The following is a 24,789-nucleotide window of genomic DNA, read 5'->3' on the forward strand; positions in this document are numbered from 1 at the left end:
ATTGAAGGGTTGATTATGGAATCTGGTGGGAGTTGGCTGTCAAGTTTGTCACAAAGAAATTCTGGTAAGGGTGGTAGGGGAAGGGGGAGGAAGCGTATGGGAACTTCTGCTCCGTCTACTATTGTGGCTGAAGTTAACCAGCCCCAGATAGAGCAACCGAAATGCGTGGAGCTGCAGGGACCTGAGGAGAGAAATCTAACCTGTTGGGGTAAGAGGACATGGCGTCCACCACGGCAAAGATATCCGATTGATAATTCTCCTATTCCTCTCAACTAAGTACGGAGAGCAGTCCTTTCCATAGAGATACAGAAGCGCATCAGAGTAGAGCTAGCATGCATGCATTTGTCCTCGGGTTTTCTAAGCCGTGGAGTTGTAATTTTATAGGTTTATGCCGAATCTGAGTTATCCTTGATTCAGTTTCGCGTATTCTGAGTGAACTTGTAAGATTAATCAGAATAAGTTTACAGAACAATCTGTTAAACTGAGGAATTGTAACATAAACTGCAAGACCGTTGTACTGCTCAAATCAAGTTTTATAGAGGAATTGTGATATTTTCAATACTTCAGGTTGATTTTTGCATCCAGTCTTCTCTTAATCTCGTTCATTTGACACACATCGCCGGCACCTCAGTTGAGTGAAAGTCTAAACTCATAAAGTACACAACTGCATCTATTCACCTCTGCATTTCGTCACAAGTAGATAATAAACCATAGTAAAAATCCATACCCTCTGCTTCTAGATTGTATCCAACAAGAGCATCTAAGGCAAGCTTTAAGGTAGGCAAGGGAGAGAAAAGATCTCAATAAAACTATTGTCCCACCGACAAGTAAAAGTTTACTTGCCCAGTCCCACTAGGTGTACAACTCAAAACGCTCATGGACAAGGGCCTAAACTACCTTAGCAGTCTTACAGTTGTGTAAGTTTAAGTTGTATCACTTCACTTACCTCAGTCTCACCAACATGATAACTACCTTTTGTCCCACCACAGATAATAGTATACAATCTCGTTAACATGTCGATGATACTCCGCGTACCTTTGTTTTCTTTTCAATTTCCTTGCCAAAGTTATGGATCGGATAAATTTTGTTCTCCTGCATCATATTTACTCAGATTCTAAAAGGACAACCTCAAACTTTCATGTGTAAGACATCCTCTGAAGAATTCTCTCTCTTTGCTAGTAGTACAAGGAAATTAAAGGTCGTTGGACAAGGGATGCCAATGTTAACCCTCTACATGTAGAAACACAAGTTCAAAATATTTGTTGGTTTAATTTATTTATTAATATTAATAAACTAAATATGTACATAATATAACAGCATAAAGGAGGAGGGTGGCAACAGTTCCAACTTCCACAAATGCATTTTTTTTCTCCTTCACACTAATTCGTTGGCGCACAGAAAAATCCAAAAATAAAATTTGTCCAAATGAGAGTGCACTTTGTAGTTGGCAAGGAAGGGTTTTTTATTTATTTATTTTTTTTTTTATTTATGGACTTTGTTGTTTGCCTTTTACACATAATAGGTAACGTACAATATGATCCAACTCCATATAAATAAGTTTTGAGGATATTTTTGGTATATATTTTGTTCAATTTGTATTTTGATTCCTATTATGATTCCTAGCAAGCTTAGAGTTGTGGTAGAGGATGGACTCGTTTGCAAATACTTTTCAAATAGCGAAAAGCATTTTTTGTGAAAACGTTTTTGGAACTAATTCTTGGTAAAAATGCAAGTGAATCATGAAAAAACACTTGAAGTACTTACTCTGAGAAGCACATAACTTATGCTTCTAAGAGCAAGCACCTCAAGTACTTTTGGACCCTAAACATTTTTTTCTAAAAACGCTTTTAGTCGTTTTAAAAGCATTTCCAACTGAGTTCTAGAAATACATTCTTTTGTGGTGTTAGGGTTACTATCTCTCATACTATTTATATGTATCTTTGAGTTTTTCTAATAATCCCTAGCGAAGTACATGTTCTTATGCTTTAAAGCTATCGTTTGATTTCTTTGTATTTGTTATTCTACGTCCTTTATCTTCCTTTATCTTTTTTTTTTTTTAATTTTGTTGGACAAAGGAAAAAAGAAAATTGATTATCCAACTTCCATGCATCATGGAGAGTGGCAATCAACTACATTAGATGGTATATATGGGATGAAAATGAAAGGGGTCAAAAAGAAGACAATTCAAAAGGAATCTACGGGGTCCACTGTTTATCATTATGGCCACGTCTATAATATAGTCTAAATAATTAATTAGAGAATAATCAGTGAATATATAATCGTAATTTGTTAGAGAAAATAGATATTGCTTCTCACGGAATTCATGAGACCATAATATATGAACAAATTCTACTAAAAGAGTAATGATAGGTAGACTAATAATTTAATCGTTAGCATTAGTCATATCTAATAATGGATAGAAATTACGTGACTATTATTAATTAATACTACAGTCTGGTGATATTCTTCTTCACTTATAAGTGTGAGGTTTTAGATTCGATCATTGCCAAAAATAAATTTGAATCATATTATTGCTAGCTATTATGAGGCTTAGCCCACTCTCCCACTCCCTTAATATTAGGGGTGCAACTCGGTCGGGTTGGAAGGTCAACCCAATCCTAACCCAACTTTTACAATTCGGGATCGGGTTGAGTTTTAATCGGGTTCATTCAGGCTCGGGTTTACTTTGGTTGGGTCCAACTTTTTCAAGTTTTAATTAAGGATTAGCATCGAATTTTAGATCATATGTTTTTGAAAGCACTCATATGGGCATGTAAACATCCACAAAGACATCAACCTATTTGTATTAGCAAACAACTGACCTTAAAATCCTCAATTTGCTCAATAGCCTGCTTTGTCTGAATCGGCACAAGAAAGCAGCATAAGAAACAATCACAACTTAAACTGTGAAGCAGATCTCAAAGAGAGGTCGAATAGTTGCAATATTAATTTAATAAAGGAAGTTGTTCTATATGATGTAATGTGAAAAGCAGAATAAACTTAATATGATTCTTTTCAAGTCAAATTGTACATCATATCAGTAGGTTCTCATGAAGGTGCAAAGGTCATTGAGAAGCATGTAGCATAGCTCAACCCAATTGGGTTTGGTTAATCAGGTTGGGTTGGGTTGGGTTGGACAAGTGATCAATCCAACTCAACCCAAACAATGAGCGAGTTGAAATCGGATTGGGTTCGAACGAGTTATAATTAAAAAAAAAACTCGCTTGTTCAGGTTTAAAGTTGAGTTAGACATGGGCAGGTTTGGGTTAGCCCAACCCAAATTGCTCCCCTACTTAATATAGATAATATCGTTTATTTAAAAAAAAAAACCACGTGTTTGTTTCTCTCTCCCTTCTCATGCCTTCCCTCAAAGTCATACATAACTGCAGTAGAGAGAGAGTTCCCCAAACTTCGAACAAAATAAGCATATATATGTTACTATGCATACAAACATTTCGGTTAACCCTCTGGGCTTTGATAAGTTACTTTTTAAAAAAATAATAAAAATAAAAAAGAATAAATTGGTGACGTAGTGCATCATTTCGAATGTCAAAAAGATTCATAAAAGCATTTCAGCTTCTCTATGTCTCTAAAACTCATTGTTCAATTCACCAGCGTCAATAATCGAACTCATGAAATGCAGTGTAGAATACGAACCCGAATTCGTCCATTTACCACTGAATCATCCGTGGTAGTTCTCTACTTAGAAAAGTTAGTTTCGTACAATGTTTCTTTTGTTTTGTTAAATTGTATCAATCATAAGTAATATAAACATTTTCTGGAAAAGTAACTTTGAAGTGTTTTTTATAAAACACTTGGATTTTATTTTATAAAAAAATTGTCCTATAAAACTACTTCAAGTAAAAACAGTTACGAGTAGAAGTACGTTATATGTACAATAATTTCAAATGGACCCTGCGTGTCGATCTCGAATTCAGAACCATTTCAAACGGACTACGTATCGATCTCGAATTCAGAACCATTTCGGGTTCGTCGGTACACCAGACAGACTCAAACTTGCAATTCCCCAGCGACCTCCTTTCCTTTCCTTTCCATCCATCTCCCCCCCCCCCCCCCCCCCCCTTCCCCTCCTTTCCTTTCCAACCCAGAGGTTACAGTATATATGGAAGGCAAGACAAAACGATAATAAGAACTCAAAAGCTCGTATATTCCTCTCGGAACTTCGGTTAATCCTCCATAAATCCCAGCTGGGTTAGTACATTTTCTTTAGTTATCATCTTTTAGTTGTTTTATTTTTTGAATCCATTGTTCTCTGAAACTCTTTCATTCACGCATGTCGCCGGACTCCCAGTTCGTTGAAAGTCTACTCATTTGAAGAATGTTGCATCTGATTGTAAAGCATAAGGGAAACAGTAAACAATCTTGTTAACCTATCTACGAAACTCTGCGTAACCTTCTTTTTCGTTTTCAATTTCCAGGTCCAAGTTATGGATCAAATAAATTTGGTTTTCAGATACTCTGTAACATGCCTTCTAATCAATATGTATATGAAACAGGTCTTTTATAAGCTCATGTTCTTAATTAACTAGCAAATGAGTTTGGGTTGTGGGCAGATATTCTAACGGTTGATGACGCATGTCAATGTCATTAACTAATATGGAACAACTGAAATTTAGGAACTCCTGTTATCATTAATGTTAAAGAGATCATCTTTCCCATTCATTAATTTTCTGTGGTGATTATAATACAGCAGCACTATGGTGGAGGGTGGTCAGTACAAATCTCTACCGACAGCACACAAATGTGTTGAAAGTACAACACCAGCCCAATAATTAAGGTCGAGCCCATTTGGAATCATGAATGAGAAAATGCTAGAAAACTCTAGCAAAGAAGGTAGCAAATTGGAAAAGCCTAAGTCCACCACCTTCGGCTTAATAAAATCTAGAAAAATGGTTTGTATGTAGAAAAGCCTAGAACCATCACAAATGTATGGCTATTATGTAATGCCCATGTCGGTGGGGAATTGGAGTCGGCAAAACACCACCTATAAATAGGTGTGTGATGTTGTGAAAGCAATCAACCAACAAGAAAATAGCCAAGTAGGCAACCAAGTGAGAGTGAGAACTAAGAGTAGTCTTGTGAGGAGTGTGAGTAGTCTAGAGTTTATCTTTAGAAAGAGAGTGAGTGTCTATACCAGATGGATGTGAAGAATGCTTTCTTGCATGGAGAGTTAGATTGGGAGATCTACATGATGCAACCAATGGGCTTTAAAAGCGAAGTTCATCCTGAGTACGTGTGCAAGTTAAGGAAAGCACTCTACGGTTTGAAATAAGCACCAAGAGCGTGGTACGGTAAGATTGCAAAGTTTCTCACATAAAGTGGTTATTCAGTAACACCTGCAGCTTCCAACCCGTTTGTCAAAGCCAATGAAGAAAAGCTAGCTATCGTGCTAGTGTATGTGGATGACTTAATCATAACCGGTGATGATGAAGCAGAAATTTTTCGGACGAAGGAGAATTTATCAGTCCGTTTCCAGATGAAGGAACTTGGTCAACTCAAGCACTTCCTTGGTCTAGAGGTTGATTGCACACAAGAAGGAATATTTCTCTGTCAACAGAAGTATGCCAAAGATTTGTTGAAGAGGTTCGAAATGTTCTAATGCGAGCTGATTTCGACACCGATGGAGCCAAATGCCAAAATGTGTGCACATGAAGGAAAAGATTTGGAAGATGCGACAATGTATCGACAATTGGTAGGTAGTCTGATCTACTTAACCTTGACTCGTCCTGACATTTCTTATGCAGTTGGTGTGATGAGTCGGTACATGCAAAATCCAAAGTAGCCTCACTTGGAAGCAGTTCGACGAATACTGAGATATGTGAAGAGTACAATTGAATATGGTCTTTTGTACAAGAAAGGTGAAGACTGCAATTTAGTTGGTTATTGTGATGCAAACTTTGCAGGAAATCATGACACCAGAAGATCGACCACTAGGTATGTTTTCAAAATTGGTTCTGGAGTAGTTTCGTAGTGCATCAAGAGACAACCAACGGTGTCTTTGTCAACCACAGAAGCAGAGTATAGAGCAGCAGCAATGGCAACTCAAGAGAATGCATGGCTGGTACAGTTGATGAGTGATCTACATTAACCAGTAGATTATCCAGTACCATTGTACTGTGATAACAAATCGGCAATTCGCTTGGCGGAAAATCCAGTTTTTCGTGCAAGAACTAAACATGTGGAGGTACACTATCATTTCATTAGAGAGAAGGTTTTGCAAGAAGAGATTGAGATGAGACAGATCAATACAGATGATCAAATTGCAGACTTGTTCACAAAAGGTTTGAGTATCGGCAAGTTCGAAAAGTTCCGTCATCAACTCAACATGGAGAAAAGAATGAACTGGTGTTGAGGGGGAGTGTTGAAAGTACAACACCAGCCCAATAGTTAAGGTCTAGCCCATTTGGAATCATGAATGAGAAAAGGCTAGAAAACTCTAGCAAAGAAAGTAGCAAGATGGAAAAGCCTAAGTCCATCGCCTTAGGCTTAATAAAATCTAGAAAAATGGTTTGTATGTATAAAAGCCTAGAACCATCACAAATGTATGGCTATTATGTAATGCCCATGTCGGTGGGGATTTGGAGTCGGCAAAACACCACCTATAAATAGGTGTGTGATGTTGTGAAAGCAATCAACCAACAAGAAAATAGCCAAGTAGGCAACCAAGTGAGAGTGAGAACTAAGAGTAGTCTTGTGAGGAGTGTGAGTGGTCTAGAGTTTGTCTCTAGAAAGAGAGTGAGTGTCATTGCTTCTAAAGTGTCTTTGTGTCATTTTGAGTGTTGTAATATTTTGTGTGTGTAATACAAGTAATTTGTTTACTTGTGTTGTCTCTCCAACATTTGTGTTAGAGTTGTGTACTCTAAGTTTTTTCTCAACAATTGGCATCAAAGCGGGACGGTCAGGGATCGTTCTTGGTGGAGCTATCTTGAGTTGTGAGGAGTTTGGTACTCTGCAAGTTTGTTAGTCAAGCTTGATCGGTATAGTCGAAGTCTTGCCGGCACAATGGGTGACCTTCAAGTAGTTGGAGGAATCAAAAAGCTCAACAACAAAAACTACAATACGTGGGCAAAATGTATGGAATCTTACTTACCAGGTCAGGACCTTTGGGAGGTTGTCGGTGGTGGTGAGGTTACACAACCGGCGGCATAAGATGTCAATGGCATCTTGTGAAAGTGGAAAATTAAAGCAGGCAAAACGATGTTTGCTTTAAAGAACACAATTGAAGAAGAAATGTTGGAGCACATCCGGGATGCCAAAACGCCAAAGGAAGCATGGGACACCTTTGTTACACTCTTTTCAAAGAAGAATGATACAAGACTGCAACTTCTCGAGAATGAGTTGCAATCGATGGCGCAACGCAACATGACGATTGCCCAATACTTTCACAAGGTGAAGTCGATATGCCGTGAAATTTCAGAGTTAGATCCAACAGCTCCTATTGGGGAAACCAGGATGAAGAGAATAATTATCCATGGTTTGAGACCCGAATATCGAGGGTTTATTGTCGCTATACAGGGATGGCCAACACCACCATCGCTTGTTGAGTTTGAAAATTTGCTTGTAGGTCAAGAAGTTATGGCCAAGCAAATGGGAAGAGTCTTGTTGAAGGGTAAAGAGGAAGCGCTCTACACCAGTAAAAGCAAAGGCACTTTCAAGCGGTACACTGGTAGTGGATCTAAAAAGGATGGAGACAAGGTGAAAAGTCACCAAGGAAATGGAGGCTCTCGTCCACGGGGAGCTTCAAAGAATCGCGGTAATAGTAGAAAGTTTAATGGTGAGTGTTACAACTGTGGGAAGATGAGCCACATGGCGAAAGATTGTTGGACCAAGAAAAAGCCTGTTGAAAGTAATACTGCTACTTCCAGTTCGAAGGAGAATAGTGAAGATGGTTGGGATGCTGAAGCATTATTCGCTACGAAGGAAGAAGAATTAGCCTTCACGGTAACAACACAAGAACAGATTGACTACAAAAATGATTGGATCGTAGATTCGGGCTGCTCAAATCATCTAACGGGTGATAAACAGAAGTTGCAAAACCTATCTAAATACAAGGGAAGTCGTGTGGTGGTGACAGCCGACAATTCAAGGTTACCGATAGCTCACATCGGTAAGACGATAGTTACGCCTTGATATAATTCTAACCAGGTGCCACTTCAAGATGTTTATCATGTCCCAGGAATGAAAAAAAAATTTGCTATTTGTGGCCCAATTGACATCATCAGGCCACTATGTCTTGTTCGGTCCACGAGATGTGAAGGTGTATCGTGACCTCAAAATCTCAGAAATACCAACAATGGAGGGGCGACGATTGGAGTTAGTCTACGTAATGTCAGCAGAATCTGCATATGTAGATAGGACAAGGAAAAATGAGACATCAGATCTATGGCACATACGGTTAGGTCACGTTAGCTATTCCAAACTAAGTGTGATGGTGAAAAAGTCGATGCTTAAAGGGCTTCCTCAACTTGACGTGCGAACAGACACAGTATGTGCGGGATGCCAGTAAGGTAAAGCACACCAATTGCCATATGAGGAATCGAAGTTTAAAGCAAAAGAACCATTAGAGTTAGTTCACTCTGATGTGTTCGGACCAATTAAGCAACCGTCAATTGGTGGTATGCGGTACATGGTGACATTCATTGGTGACTTCTCAAGGTATGTGTGGGTCTTCTTTATGAAAGATAAATCTGACACATTCTCGAAGTTTAAAGAGTTCAAAGAGTCAGCCGAATGAGAAGTAGGAAAGAAGATCCGTTGTTTGCGCACAGATAACGGAGGAGAATATAGCTTAAGTGAGTTCTCTTAATACCTAAGGGAATGCCGAATACGTCATCAGTACACTTGTGCCAATACACTGCAACAAAATGGTGTAGCTGAGAGAAAGAACCGGCATCTTGCAGAAGTTTGTCGAAGTATACTACATGCAAAGAACGTACCAGAAGGTTTTAGGCTGAAGCAATGATGACTGCAGCCTTTGTGATCAACAGACGTCCTCAACCGAGATGTATCTTTGTGGGATATGACAGCCAAAGAAAGGGGTGGAAATGTTGCGATCCAACAAGTGGAAGATGTTACACTTCACGAGATGTGGTGTTTGATGAAGCGTCTTCTTGGTGGTCCTCAGAGAAGGAGATGCTACCAGACTCCAGAGAATTTGGAGAAAAGATGCAACAGAAGATGGGGGAGCATACTATCCAACTCCAATCAAGTTTAGATGAATCAGGAGATCCAAATAGCGATGATGACGAACAAATAGTGGCTTAGAATCCTTGGCAAACTGGCGTGTATCAATAACCAAATGAAGAAGGTGGGCCTAGTGAAACGGAAGAATCAACTCCATAATCTTAACTCCGAAGGTCAACAAGAACCCGAAGGCCAAATCCTAAATACGCCAATGCAGCCATAATTGAAGAAGCAACAGAGCCTAAGACGTTCGAAGAAGCATCGCAGAGTTCTGAGTAGATGACAGCTATAAAAGAAGAGATCGATGCACTTCAGCAAAATCAGACTTGGGATCTCGTGCCAAAGCCAAAAGATGTGAAACCCATATCCTGCAAGTGGGTTTACAAGATAAAGCGCCGTCCAGATGGGTCAATCGAGAGCTACAAGGCACGATTGGTAGCTCGTGGTTTCTCTTAACAGTATGGACTAGACTATGATGAAACGTTTAGTCATGTGGCGAAACTTACAACAGTACGAGTCCTACTTGCACTTGCAGCTAACAAAGATTGGAATCTATACCAAATGGATGTGAAGAATGCTTTCTTGCATGGAGAGATAGATCGGGAGATCTACATGATGTAACCAATGGGCTTTAAAAAACGAAGCTCATCCTGAGTACGTGTGCAAGTTAAAGAAATCACTCTACGATTTGAAATAAGCACCAAGAGCGTGGTACGGTAAGATTGCAGAGTTTCTCACACAAAGTGGTTATTCAGTAACACCTGCAACTTCCAACCTGTTTGTCAAAGCCAATGAAGAAAAGCTAGCTATCGTGCTAGTGTATGTGGATGACTTAATCATAACCGGTGATGAGAGGCTGAAATTTTTCAGACGAATAAGAATTTATCAGTCCGTTTCCAGATGAAGGAACTTGGTCAACTCAAGCACTTCCTTGGTCTAAAGGTTGATCGCACACAAGAAGGAATATTTCTCTGTCAACAGAAGTATGCCAAAGATTTGTTGAAGAGGTTTCAGAATGTTTTAATGCAAGCTGATTTCGACGGCGATTGAGCCAAATGCCAAAATGTGTGCACATGAAGGAAAAGATTTGGAAGATGCGACGATGTATCGACAATTGGTAAGTAGTCTGATCTACTTAACCTTGACTCATCTTGACATTTCTTATGCAGTTGGTGTGATGAGTCGGTACATGCAAAATCCAAAGAAGCCTCACTTGGAAGCAGTTCGACGAATACTGAGATATGTGAAGAGTACAATTGAATATGGTCTTTTGTACAAGAAAGGTGAAGACTGCAAGTTAGTTGGTTATTGTGATACAGACTTTGCTGGAAATCATGACACTAGAAGATCGACCACTAGGTATGTTTTCAGAATTGGTTCTGGAGTAGTTTCGTAGTGCAGCAAGAGACAACCAACGGTGTCTTTGTCAACCACAGAAGCAGAGTATAGAGCAGCAGCAATGACAGTTCAAGAGAATGCATGGCTGGTACAGTTGATGAGTGATCTACATTAACCAGTAAATTATCCAGTACCATTGTACTGTGATAACAAATCGGCAATTCGCTTGGCGGAAAATCCAGTTTTTCATGCAAGAACTAAACATGTGGAGGTACACTATCATTTCATTAGAGAGAAGGTTTTGCAAGAAGAGATTGAGATGAGACAGATCAATACAGATGATCAAATTGCAGACTTGTTCACAAAAGGTTTGAGTACCGGCAAGTTCGAAAAGTTCCGTCATCAACTCAACATGGAGAAAAGAATGAACTAGTGTTGAGGGGGAGTGTTGAAAGTACAACACCAGCCCAATAGTTAAGGTCTAGCCCATTTGGAATCATGAATGAGAAAATGCTAGAAAACTCTAGCAAAGATGGTAGCAAGTTGGAAAAGCCTAAGTCCACCGCCTTAGGCTTAATAAAATCTAGAAAAATGGTTTGTATGTAGAAAAGCCTAGAACCATCACAAATGTATGGCTATTATGTAATGCCCATGTCGGTGGGGATTTGGAGTCGGCAAAACACCACCTATAAATAGGTGTGTGATGTTGTGAAAGCAATCAACCAACAAGAAAATAGCCAAGTAGGCAACCAAGTGAGAGTAAGAACTAAGAGTAGTCTTGTGAGGAGTGTGAGTGGTCTAGAGTTTGTCTCTAGAAAGAGAGTGAGTGTTATTACTTCTAAAGCGTCTTTGTATCCTTTTGAGTGTTGTAATATTTTGTGTGTGTAATACAAGTAATTTGTTTACTTGTGTTGTCTCTCCAACATTTGTGTTAGAGTTGTGTACTCTAAATTTTTTCTCAACAAAATGTATATTTCATCTGCTCAACATCCTAGGAGTCCTCCTCCAGGTGAACCATGCGACCGGAAATTTACCGTCTCCATTTGTCACAGACCACAACACTATTGTGATATTGATTGCTGATTTACTCACTTACGCGGGGACATTGGAGACTGCCAAGATTCTCCAAGCTTCCAACAATGCAAATATATATGAATTGATGAACAACATCAGCCTCTTGTGTGGAAGTCTTGCGTTGGTTCTACTGGTGCTCCTCCTTCCAGCTTTCGGGTGGCTTACTCTTGCATGTTGGGCCGTATATTTTGTGATAATTGGGACCAAGTCCTACCAAACCCTAAGAACACTGTGTACTGACGCTGTTCGTTATGTCCGTGACAAAATGAAGGAGGTGATGAGGTTGAACGGCATTGAAGAACCCCAGAACCAGAACGGGGATGCCTGAGTATGATAGTTAAGCTGGAATGCAGAGTACAACTTTTCAAAGCTTGTATTTTCTTTTTTTTTTCATCCCAAATCAAATAAAAAGGAGAGAATATCATATCGGATCAAATTTAATCGTTACATGATAATTGTATTACACAAATGCGTGTAAGAGTAAGACTTCATCTCATCGATTTCTCTGTCTTTGTAGTACAAGGCATGTGCTTTTTGATAATGGATGCAGACCTTAATGTTAACCCTCTCCATGCAGGAACACAAGTTCGAAATAATTGTTTCGTTTCCTTTTTTATTGAATTGGAGAAAAATACCTTAGCAAATATGTAAAGAAAAAACACTTCAAATCTCAATTGAAGGAAAAACCCCCCAACTATCCACTTATCATGATCCTTAGTTGCAAAATTTTCTTTGTTCGAAGTGTTTTGACATTGCTCGCTGCACAAGTGCGTTTGTTGCTTTCATTTTGTTGTTGTGTGTAGCCCAAAAGTACCGCGTTTCTTTTGCTTTCATTCACCGCCGTGCCATCTTCCGTAGTGCTTTAAGCTTCACTGCCACAATTGGTCATATTCTTCGCCACCAAACTCTGTTTTGGAGTTCTCTTTTGCCTATGACAAAAAACAGAGCTCTCCTTTGAAAAAAAAGAAAAGAAAACAGAAACCAGAGTTCTTGCGCGTGAGTCTGTGTGAGAGAGAGAATGCGTAACGAGTTTGTTTGTACCATACTTGACCAATCCCGAAACTACCGAGCACCGGCCAACGCTATACTGTCAAGGACCCAGAAGAGTTCCCCTCCGACCAGGAGGCCAATCACTACTCGACACGTGTCAAGATTAGAAGCCAATCAGAGCGCAGCACGTGTCAACATCAAGAACCAATCATAACATGACACATGTCAATGTGACAAAGCTACAAGTTTTTCTATAAATAGGGGTCATTCCCCCACAATATTGCCTAATGCCATTTGTGTTAAATCATTCACAAGAACTCACTAAATTGAGAGCTTGATCCCTTGTACTTGTGTAAGCCCTTCACTACTAATAAGAACTCCTCTACTCCGTGGACGTAGCCAATCTGGGTGAACCACGTACATCCTGTGTTTGCTTCTCTGTCTCTATTCATTTACGTACTTATCCTCACTAGTGACCGAAGCAACCAAGCGAAGGTCACAAAACCTGACACTTTCTGTTGTACCAAAATCTTCGCTGATTTTGTGCATCAACATTTGGCGCCGTCTGTGGGAACGACACTTATTCCTACTCTCTTCAGCTGTGTCAAGCTGGTTTCTATCATTCGTACACTTTCTTTTGACCAGGCATCCCTCTCCAACATGGGAAGCGAAGGAAGCCACAGCACACAGAATGACACCCCCCTTGCACATAGTGCGAAGCAACGAAAGAAGGAAGGAAAACGAGTTCTTCTTCAAGCTAAAGTCGATGAGTTGGAAGCTCAGAACAACAAGATAGCAATGAGGAATGAGGTCCTCCAGGAGCAATATGAGAAGCTCTTCGAGACACTTCACGAAGCTAGGCAAGCTCAGACACGCGAGCTTGTTGCCCCCGTGGAAGTCAACCATCAACTGGGTGCCCTCCAGCATGGAGGGTCACATGCATTCGACATAGATATCCCTGATAGGGAACAAATTACCCCTCGATTTGATAATCAACATGAGGCTTCTCTTAACCCGGTTGCTTCGACCCGAACCATGAGAAGCGGAGGGAGACACCTCTTTGCTGAAGGGGCAGAAGGATCGAAAGCCGTCTTTCGCGATTGTCGGGATTTCCTGAAGCAACGTCGAGAGAATTCCATCCATATAAGCTCAAAGATCAATGACCCAAGGATTTCTGAGAGACTCGGTCCCCTGTCACGGCCCGAGCCGGCCACCAACTTGGGGAATGGGCAACAAGTCCTAGAAAGACATGAGGGTACAGGGGACTCAGAGGTGTTTCGACAGACATACCCTGGAAGCCAGTACAGCGAGTCCAGGGAAAAATCACATGCCCTTGATCAAACCTTCCTAATTCCAAGAGGAGATGGAGATTTACGAAAGAAAGCTCCAGTGGCACATAACTCCGCTCAGGACCCCCTTGTCCTACAACTTCTTGAGGAAGTAAACAAGTTGAAGGCTGAACGTCAGGCTGAAATACCTGACTGGAACCAACCCAGGCCTGGCCCTCTTACAAGGAGGATCCTCAACACCCCCCTTCAAGCAAAGACAAAGCAGAAGCTTGGCTTGCAACTTTATACTGGGAAAGAGGACCCGATTGAGCACCTTAACCTCTTTGAGTCCACCATGGCATACCGGATGCACACCGACGAAGAGCGATGTCTTCTCTTCCCCTCCACCCTCTCTGGCGGAGCTCTAAATTGGTATTGTCGTCTTACACCTGAGACGGTAGACTCATTTGAGGAATTGAGGAAACTATTTGTTTCCCAACACATTTTCCAAACCGATCGCTTGCACTCTGCAGATGACTTGTACACTATCCGCCAGAAGCCAGACGAGTCATTACGTATGTATGCTGGCCGCTTCAGCCATGAATACTCCCGGTGTGCCGAGGCAGACGACAAGACTGCCCTCAAAGCCTTCACGGCAGGCCTACGTGATTGTTTCTTTAAATACATGATCAATGCCAATACTTGGAAGACTTACTCTGAGGTGATGGCGCAGGCTTATAACCATGCCTCCGCCGAGGCAAAGACATATCAGGAGAAACCCCCTACAACCATCCTTTATCAACAAGTGGGAGGTGGAAGCCAGACTCACCTAAATGAGAAGACCTCGACTTCCTAAACAGCAGTGGCACCTCCCCATGCCTTGCATAATGCTTCACCGAATCAACAGACATATCAATTTCAAGGCAAGAGGAAGGATTTCCATCCTCACCACTCTCCTTTCAGTAAAAAGAGTAAGGGACACTATCCCGATAACCAAGGGTATCGCCACAATAACGCTCGCCCCCAGGCAGTCAATGCAGTGGGTCAAACCCGCGTCAAGATACCCCCTACCCCAAGGTATGAGACATACACGCCCTTGAATGCCACATGCGCGGCCATTTACCCCAGCATAGCTCACCTGATACCAAAGCCAAAGCCGAGGCACCCAGATTACACGCCCCCGAATAACGCGGGCATGTTTTGTTGCTACCATGAGCATAACGGCCATGATAGCGAGAAATGTATCATCCTCCGTGATCGTATTGAAGCTTTGGCACGAGAAGGAAAAATTGATCAATTCCTTCTTCACCCTCAAAGGGATAACCGTAACCAACGCCAGGTGAATGTCATATATTCCATAAGTGGCGGCACACCCATATCTGAATCTTCCAATAGGGCCATGAAAAACAGTGAACGAAGTCTGAGGCCTGGTCACCAAGTGTTTCACGTGGAAGACATCAGGGGAGGGAAGTATCAAAAACCTAACTGGGATCCGATATGTTTCTACCCTGAGGAAGAAAGAGGCATCATCTACCCTCATAACGACCCATTGATCGTGGAGGCTCACATAGCCAACTTTGATGTTCGACGAATCCTCGTAGACACGGGGGCTTCGGTCAATATCATGTTTGCCGAAGCTTTCAGGGCACTCAGTGTAGCTGAACACTTGCTCGATCGCTCGATTTCTCATCTGATAAGCTTCTCCGGTGATATCGTGCAACCCTTAGGGAGCATACATTTACCCTTTACTATTGGTACAGGCCCTTACACGGCTACCATTACCACTAACTTCCTAGTGGTTGACTGCCCAACAGCATACAATGTCATCTTTGGGCGCACAGGCATCAATGATCTCAAGGCTATGGTATCCACGCATATGCTGTTGATGAAATTTCCAACCCCCCATGGCAACGGCTACATCAGAGGAGATCAGCTTAGTGCACGATCATGTTACAACACTTCAGTTAAGCAACAACACTTGCCCGGACCCAAGGAAACCCTGTCTGTACATGACCAAGTCACAAAGACCAGCCTAGATGAAGCGAACTTGGATCTTCCTGATAGCAACAATCAACCCGATGATCCTCGAGATGACTCTTTCACCCAGCAAGCCCAACCTGCTGAAGAGTTGGAGAAGGTACCTATCTCAAGAGATTATCCAGATCGCATGGTGAAGATTGGCACCACATTGTCACCACCCCTTCGGTTAGCATTGATATCTTTTTTGAAAGAGAACACTGAAGTCTTCGCCTGGTCATACGAGGACATGCCAGGCATCTCTCCCGATGTCATCTGTCATCGTTTGAGTATTGACCCCAAGATCAAGCCGGTGAGACAGAAGCGAAGATCTTATGACGCTGAACGATACGAGGCAATGAAAGCAGAAGTTGAAAAACTCAAAGGCATAGGCTTTGTCCGCGAAGTCAATTACCCGACATGGGTAGCAAATGTGGTCCTTGTTAAGAAAAATCCGACCAAAGAAAGTCTTTTGCTTCAAAAGGTCTTGTGGAGAATGTGTGTTGACTACACCGACCTAAACAAAGGGTGTCCGAAAGATAGCTTCCCTCTTCCTCTTATTGACAGACTTATAGACTCTACGGCCGGGTGTGAACTCCTGAGCTTCATGGATGCTTACTCAGGATACAACCAAATCCTCATGAACCCTTCGGATCAAGAACACACAGCCTTCACTACCGACAGAGGACTATACTGCTATAAAGTCATGCCTTTCGGCCTAAAGAATGCAGGAGCGACTTATCAGAGACTAGTCAACTCAATGTTCGCCGAGCAGATTGGGAAGAGCATGGAAGTTTACGTTGATGATATGTTAGTCAAGAGCAAACATGCTGACCAACACATCACCAACCTATCTGAAACTTTCACTATTTTGAAGAGGTATCGAATGAGGTTAAACCCCAACAAATGTGCCTTCGGCGTAGGCTCTGGCAAATTCTTAGGTTTCATGATTAGCCAACGAGGCATTGAAGCTAATCCCGAGAAGATCAAAGCAATCCTCGACATGAAGGAACCGGTAACTTCAAAGGACATCCAAAGCCTTACTGGCAAGGTGGCAGCCTTAACCAGGTTCATTTCTAAGGCCACAGACAAATGTGCTCCCTTTTTTAAAGCACTTAAGGGAAGTAGGAAGTACATTACATGGACTGATGAATGTGCCGAGGCATTCAAAAACCTCAAGGAGTACATGAGTAAAGCCCCTCTACTCTCCAAGCCCGAGGTAGGAGACATTCTCATTATCTACCTATCGGTATCAGCTTCAGCCGTAAGTTCCGTTCTCATTCGAAAGGATGGGAATATTGAGCGACCTGTCTACTACGCTGGCAAAGCCTTACAAGATGCGGAGACACGGTACTCTAACATTGAGAAATTGGCTCTGGCATTGGTCATGTCTGCTCGAAAACTCCGCCCTTACTTCCAAGCGCACTCCATCATCGTGCTTACCAATTATCCTCTTCGACAGATACTCCAAAGTCCTGACACTTCAGGGCGAATGATCAAATGGGCAATAGCGTTGGGTGAGTTTGACATCTCCTACCAACCAAAGCCAGCTGAGAAGGGCCAAGCAGTGGCAGACTTCATTGCCGACTTCACATATCCGGTTGACATTGCTTCTACACCTGAAGCAGTGGCTTCATTACCCCCGGAAGCTCAGAAGATAGAACCAACAACCCCAGCATGGAGTCTGTATGTTGATGGCTCATCCAACCAACAGGGCTGTGGAGCGGGACTAGTCTTGACTACACCCGACAAAGTAGCAATGGAGTATGCTCTTCGTTTCAAATTCAAGGCATCAAATAATGAGGCCGAGTATGAAGCCCTTCTAGCAGGATTACGTTTGGCCAAACACCTCGGGGTTAAACAAATTGATATTTTCAGTGACTCCCAATTGGTGGTCAACCAGGTTACCAACAACTTTGATGCTAAGGACAGCTCCATGGCAGCATATCTTGCGCAAACACAACTTTTGCTCAAGCACTTCCACTACCAGATCACCCAAGTTCCTCGAGCGGCAAACAGTCATGCAGACGCCCTGGCTCGCCTCGCCTCGGCTGTGGAAGACAAGATTGGAAGAAAAATTCATGTCGAACTGTTGGCAACACCAAGCACCATGGCCGCAGAAGTATGCAACTTACAACAGGGGGATAGTTGGATCACCCCGATCTATAATTTCCTTGCTCATGGCACCCTCCCAAATGATAAAGTCCAGGCTAAGCAAATTCGATACAAGTCTACCCGCTACCTGATCATCAATGATCAACTCTATAAGCGAGGTTTTAGCCTGCCATACTTAAGGTGTCTTACGCCTGCCGAGGCGGAAATCGTCATTGGGGAAATACATGAGGGAGTCTGTGGAGATCATGCTGGATCTCGGTCCCTAGCACACAAGACTTTTCGCCAAGGATATTACTGGCCAACACTCCACCAGGATGCCATCAAAGTATCCCGCTCATGTGACAAATGTCAACGATATGCAACTATTCCTCATTCCCCTCCAGAGCCTCTTACTCCTATGATCAGCCCTTGGCCCTTCGCCCAGTGGGGACTTGATTTGATCGGCCCAATGCCGGCAGGGAAGGGCAAAGTCTGTTACGCAGTCGTTGCAGTGGACTACTTCACAAAGTGGGCCGAAGTAGAACCCTTGGCAACCATTACTGAGGCAAAGATAGAAGACTTCGTGTGGAAGAACATCCTTTGTAGATTCGGCATTCCCAATGCGATAGTCACTGACAATGGGCGATAGTTTGACAACAAGAAGTTCAGGTTGTTCTGCTCTAAGTTCAACATCAACTTATGCTTTGCCTCTCCAGCTCATCCCCAGTCTAATGGACAAGTTGAGGCCATCAACAAAATAATCAAGCGCACTTTGAAAACCAGCTTGGACAAAGCTAAAGGCTGTTGGCCAGAATTTGTACCCCAAGTTCTTTGGTCATATCGCACTTCATATCGGACTTCAACAGGAGAAACTCCATTCTCACTTGCCTTTGGCACAGAGGCGGTTGTCCCTGTTGAGCTCGAGCAAGCAACATTCCGAGTCCAGAACTACATTCAAAGTGAAAATGACAAACAACTCACCCTCAACTTGGATTTAGTCGAGGAACACAGAAACCAAGCTCACTTGAGGAATGTCGCCTACAAGCAGCGCATCTCCAACTATTATGACTCTAGGGTCAAGCCTCGTTCTTTCAAAATAGGAGACTGGGTCTTAAAGAAAAGATTACTCTGCGACAGAGTCCCGAGTGAAGGCACACTTAGTCCAAACTGGGATGGACCGTATGAAGTCATTGGCATCAGTTGCCCTGGCTCTTACACACTTAGAAGCTCCGATGGCAAAACCCTTGGCCATCCATGGAACGCTGATCACTTGAAGTACTACTACAAATAGACTCACGATGTACAAGTGTTGAGCTATAGCCGTTCGGCATCCTATGTAATGAAGGCCATTTGGCAATGAATTCAATAAAGAGGTAATTTAGCCAACTCAGCCCTCACTCTTTTACATTCCTAGCAATGGAACACTCAAGTGTTGAAACCTCAAAGCAGATATATCCAACACGAAACAAAATCTAAGTATGTGTCGACAAGACTATACAAAGAAAGGAACAACCAAACAAGAGCTTATATCCAAACAATAGATCTATTCATACATAGCCAAACATGCATTAATAATAGTGCAAACACTCATAAACACCTAAAATCCAAAACTCTCAAGCTTATAACATGGGCACATGTTATACACACATCAGACTACTACATCCAGAATACATGCAGATAGTAAAGACACTGCTATTCATTCTCATCTGAAGCCGAACCCCTGGCAGTATCACTCCGCGTCCTACCATCATCCTCTGCATCCCCAAGACCCTCTTCACCATGCTGAGTCTGTGCATCAGCACTACCTTCATTATCAGACTCATCTTCGCTGCTAGGATCAACAGCAAGGACAAATGTCTCGCCCTTTCGATGATGCTCATCTATATCTTCGTGGTATTTTCGAAGAATGCTCCCATCATCATAACGATCAAGGACGGCCATCCATTTCCTTTTTTCAAAGCGAGCTTCTTGAGCACAGTGGGGTTTAATAGCAAGATGAAAGGTCGAAGAACTTAAGTATTCTTGCACAGCAGCCTCCCTTTCAGTTGGAATGCTCTTCTCCAGTTCAGAAATCTCAACTAAGGCACCATCCAATTCTCCCCTAACCTTGGATACCTCCAAGCTCTCCATGGTTTCGTCCTTCAGTTGGAGAGCCTGAGTCAAAAGTCCCTTATTCCTTCGGGCCTCGTCCACAAGCTGCTTATTCTCCTTCAGTTTTGCCTTGTACCGCTCAACCTCTTGCAGTCTGTCGTGATACTCGGCCATGACCTGCATGGCAAGACGATCATCACTACCTAAATAATGATAATAAAGAGGAAAAAGTAAGGAAATGACAAAGTAACAATCACATATGAAGACAGCTTCAACATCCGGTCGCAATCCGATTCATCCTTAGCTAAGGGCTCTCCGAGCTCATCGAAGGCGAATCGACGCCCTGCCAAGCAATTGTTGATATCCCCAAAATCTTTTGGCCGCGTGGCAATCCTCAAGTTCTTCCACGGGACACTGCCAGCTCTTTCCTTGCCTTTCCCCTCATGGCGGGAACCGGGATCATTTTCCTGGACAGTGTGCTCCATAGTAAGAGGAGGAGGCAACAGTCGGCTCCCTTCTCCTACAACTACGGCAGCAGCATTTTCAACGGCCTCGACTCCAGTCTTCCTAAAGGCAGGCCCCTTAAGGACCCCATCTTGGGACTTAGGTCTAACGGATGGTTCCTCTCGGAACTTATGAATTTTCTTATGCGGTAGGATGTCTTCCGAAGGAACTAACACTGGTGCTCTCCTTTTATGGGTGCTAGTCCCTGTTTTCTTGCTTACCTTCTCCACTGCATAAGGAAAATCAAAATAAGAAATACAACTTTCCAAATAAAGTAAGGAATTGAGCTAAGTTTACATGAAGGATACAACTTACTCGATCGTCCCTGGCTCTCGGAAACTAAGGGTTGGAAACCGTACCGACGAAATAAGGGTCGTAGCTTGCTTAAGTGTCTATCCTCTTTGGGCACCCTCAACACCTTCTCTATGTCAGATAGCTCCTGCCCAAACAGTTGGATGGTGCCCCGCGTCACTACATGAAACAAAGTGTTAGAAGCAAGAAAAGACCACAACAAATAGCAAATAGTACGAACGGTTGATACGTTACAACCTACAGTCTGGAAGTGAGTAAGCACACGTCGCTCAGGCGTGACACCCTTATCATACTCCCAATCATTATACAGAAAGCACCAACGGTTTTTCCATGTATAGTATGCCTTTTTCTTACCATACACAATACGCTCTCTCTCACTCCGACATGCACACTCGGCATAACCAGTGCATGATTTTGCTGGGCGCATCTTGTAACAGTAACGCCACTGATGGAAGGAAGGCTCACACAACCCACACTCCATCCAAATGATATAAAATCCAATCAAAGTATCCCAGAAACCAGGATTGAGTTGCCCAGGTGCATATCCGATCAAAGATAACATCTTTTGCAACCACGGATGTAAAGGTAGTCTCACCCCTAAAGTCAGTAATATCTGGGTGTAGAACATAACATGACCCTGGGGAGGCTCAGAAGGCCATTCTTCATCATGTACCAAGCGTATCCCTACACTACGAGGGATATTACATGACTGCCTTAGCGCCTCAACCTGCTTCTCATTATTTAACAAGTTATTCTTTAGATGGTCTGCTGTGAACTCAGAGCGAACTATGGGTATGGCATCAAAAACAACCCCCTCACCCAACGCCATGGAGGAAGAACTAGCAATAGCTAAAGTTCGACGGTTGGGAAGATCATCCAATGTTTCTCTAGTACAGGACTCTAACAAAGACCCTGAAGACTCCGACATTGCAGACTCAGACTTAGAGCTAAAGCTAGAAGAGCCCTCATCACTAGAACTTCCAGGCTCTGACATCTACAATAAGAAGAAACAACTTCTATCACTACATGCATGATCAAAACATAAGGAAGTTCCTATATTACCCACATGAAGATGGTGCAAAGCGATGCCGGAACCCTTCTCAATCAGAAAGCAATCCGTCTTCCACAGTCACTACAAAACAAGCAAATGAAGACCGTGTCAAGCGCCCAAAAAAAAAAAAAAAAAAAAAAACAGCTTCATCTACAAAGCTTCACCATCAAAGCTTCACCTAAAAAGCTTCACCCACAAAGCTTCACCCAAAAAACTTCACCCGAAAAGCTTCACTTAAAAAAGCTTCACCTACACAGCTTCACCTAAAAAAGCTTCACCTACAAAGCTCCCTCTACATACTTTCACCATCAAAGCTTCACCTAGAAAGCTTCATCTACAAAGCTTCACCATCAAAGCTTCACCTACAAAAGCTTCACCCACAAAGCTTCACCTAAAAAGCTTCACCCACAAAGCTTCACCCAAAAAACTTCACCCGAAAAGCTTCACTTAAAAAAGCTTCACCTACACAGCTTCACCTAAAAAAGCTTCACCTACAAAGCTCCCTCTACATACTTTCACCATCAAAGCTTCACCTAGAAAGCTTCATCTACAAAGCTTCACCATCAAAGCTTCACCTACAAAAGCTTCACCCACAAAGCTTCACCTAAAAAGCTTCACCCACAAAGCTTCACCCAAAAAACTTCACCCGAAAAGCTTCACTTAAAAAAGCTTCACCTAAAAAAGCTTCACCTAGAAAGCTCCCTCTACATACTTTCACCATCAAAGCTTCACCATCAAAGCTTCACCTAGAAAGCTTCAACACAAAACCTTGCTCCACATAAACAAATTTTGTTCACAAAACCCAAGATGCCCTTGAACTTGTACAAAAACACTTGGGTAAACATAAACATTTTTTGTTTTACACCCACAAGGGCCCAAAATTTTCCTTCTTATTTGTTCACTTATATATGTTCCCAAACATATTATGATAGATCAAATAATAATTCAAAGTCCAACATTTAGTTATGGACAAAAATACAAGCAATTCACCAGTACTGAAGTTGCTACAAAAACTGGAATCTTCCCCAGCCTAGAAATCCAACAAAGCTTCGCCTCCTTTTCTCTATCAAATTTTTGCAGCTGCTGCTTTTCTCCAATGGAGCTGAATTTTGGACACCCTCTAGTTCTTGAGCAGATGAACAACTTTCAAGAAGGAACCATTTCTGTTTGAGCCACGGAAATTAAAGTGTTGAAGCTCCAAGCATGACAGTCGGATTCTTGCAGATTTCGAAGCTGCTGTGATGTTTCGAAGATCTGGAAATATTTAACCATTAGTTCATTCTGAATTTTTGATATGTTATGAAAGAGACGATGAGGAACAACTTCAATGAAGAAAGCATGCTGATCTGAACAATCGAAAATGGAGTTTCGAAGCTCACAACAAATCTGACGGGTTGACAAAAAAAGAATAACCAGTCATTCATCATACCTGAATTTCTTGAGTTATACAGCTCCGAGGGATCTCAATTTTGGATATGTTGTAGTTCACAAGTTAAGGAACAACTTCGATGAAGAAAGTATGTTGATCTAAGCAAGAGAAAATGGAGTTTTTGAAGCTCACAACAGGTCTGACGTGTTGACAGACAAATGATGAACAATCACTCGTCGTACCTGAATTTCTAGAGTTGTACTGATCTGATGGCTCTCAAATTTGGATATGTTGTAGTTAAGGAATTAAAGAACAACTTTCATGAAGACAACTTTGTGATTCGAGCTACAGATGATGGTCTTATATTGAAAACCAATTCAGGGTGTTAGGGGAAATGAAAAACAATTCCACCAAAGAAACATCATTATGATGTTTCATCATTATGGTGTTTTCATCATTATGATGCTTTCATCATTGTGATGCTTCCATCATTGTGATGCTTCCATTATGATTGTAATGCACCAACGGTTACACCCTCTATCATAGCAGTATGTGTGTGTATCTCCCTATAGTCATCCTGTGCAAGACTATCGTAGTCAGATGGCTTTCCATAAAACAGCTACCAACCGTTACACCTTCTGCAATTCCACTTATTCGGGCCTAGCAACCTTCATAAACAAAATATATGAAGAAAAAGTCCGGGGCTACCACTTAGAAAACAAAAGAATGAAGTTTTGGTACTTACGACATGGACTATTAGCAAGACACCTCATTCGTCCACTCCCTCGACTAGAGACTTGGGGGACTCCCACCATATGCTACTACGCCTTGGTACTCAAAAGTTCGTGACTACTCAGTGACTTGGATTTTTCAAGTCTCCAACCGAGAAGTTTTCCTCACTCGGGAAATTAAGGGAACACTACCTCAAACTACATGCTTCACTCACAAAGCTTCAACAATACAGGTTTCAACAAAAGCAAAAATTCAAAGAACTTTATGAAGAAGGCTTTGGTGTATTTAACACAATATGTTGAAATGAAGCAAAGCTTATTTATTAATATTTTCGATAAGCCACAAATATGTACATATACATGAGTCAAAATAAACAAACAAAAGGGAGCCTTCACAAAGGTTGCTTAGGGGAAGTCTCAGCAGTCGGTAGAGCCCCAGAAAGAGAAAGCACCGGAGGGTGGTTATCCGGAGCCTCAGTACTTGACAAAACCCCAGAAGGAGGAGGCATTGGAGGTTCATCATTTGAAGCTTCATTACCAGGTACAGCCCCAGAGGACGAAGGCAATAAATGCCTTTGGAACAAACCCACAAACCGCTGATGATCAAGTAAAACCTTACCATCAGATTCCTTCATCTGGTCAAGCTTCCTCTTCATGTTTGTAGCATAGTCATGGGCGAGCCGGTGCAACTGCTTATTCTCATGCTTGAGCCCTCTAATCTCCTGTTTGAGACTCATCACTTCAGCA

General features: G+C 42.1%; 1 protein-coding gene, 2 long non-coding RNA genes and 2 pseudogenes across 3 annotated transcripts; 2 read left to right on the forward strand and 3 right to left on the reverse strand.

The window, feature by feature from the left end:
• LOC126582535 (uncharacterized) overlaps positions 1-276 on the forward strand; it is a 3,187-nt pseudogene extending 2,911 nt beyond the window's left edge.
• A 3,632-nt stretch (positions 277-3,908) lies between these two features.
• On the forward strand, positions 3,909-12,179 carry LOC126582538 (uncharacterized; annotated as a pseudogene).
• A 7,357-nt stretch (positions 12,180-19,536) lies between these two features.
• On the reverse strand, positions 19,537-21,705 carry LOC126582175 (uncharacterized). The gene is made up of 4 exons (XM_050246197.1): positions 21,129-21,705; positions 20,895-21,050; positions 20,333-20,808; positions 19,537-20,252 (listed from the first exon to the last, which is right to left on the reverse strand). The coding sequence occupies exons 1-4, from the start codon at positions 21,517-21,519 to the stop codon at positions 19,677-19,679; spliced, it is 1,599 nt and encodes a 532-aa protein (XP_050102154.1). The 5' UTR covers positions 21,520-21,705; the 3' UTR covers positions 19,537-19,676.
• Positions 21,706-21,919: 214 nt separating this feature from the next.
• Positions 21,920-24,457, reverse strand: LOC126582187 (uncharacterized). Its single transcript, XR_007609302.1, has 3 exons — positions 23,372-24,457; positions 22,933-23,196; positions 21,920-22,023 (listed from the first exon to the last, which is right to left on the reverse strand). It is a non-coding gene; the product is annotated as an uncharacterized LOC126582187 (long non-coding RNA).
• LOC126582188 (uncharacterized) lies at positions 22,068-22,675 on the reverse strand. The gene is made up of 3 exons (XR_007609303.1): positions 22,618-22,675; positions 22,305-22,418; positions 22,068-22,120 (listed from the first exon to the last, which is right to left on the reverse strand). It is a non-coding gene; the product is annotated as an uncharacterized LOC126582188 (long non-coding RNA).
• Positions 24,458-24,789: the final 332 nt, after the last annotated feature.

This window comes from Malus sylvestris, chromosome 9 (assembly GCF_916048215.2).
Source record: "Malus sylvestris chromosome 9, drMalSylv7.2, whole genome shotgun sequence".
Lineage (NCBI taxonomy): Eukaryota > Viridiplantae > Streptophyta > Magnoliopsida > Rosales > Rosaceae > Malus > Malus sylvestris.

Bases quoted from the DNA above. Each gene is read 5' to 3' on its own strand.
- LOC126582175 (XM_050246197.1), bottom strand. From the start codon at position 21,519: ATGTTCTACACCCAGATATTACTGACTTTAGGGGTGAGACTACCTTTA. The intron at 21,051-21,128 runs GTTGTAACGTAT...TGTTTCATGTAG, and splicing joins TACTCACTTCCAGACTGTAG to TGACGCGGGGCACCATCCAA. The intron at 20,253-20,332 runs GTGATTGTTACT...CTTGCCATGCAG, and splicing joins TGTTGAAGCTGTCTTCATAT to GTCATGGCCGAGTATCACGA.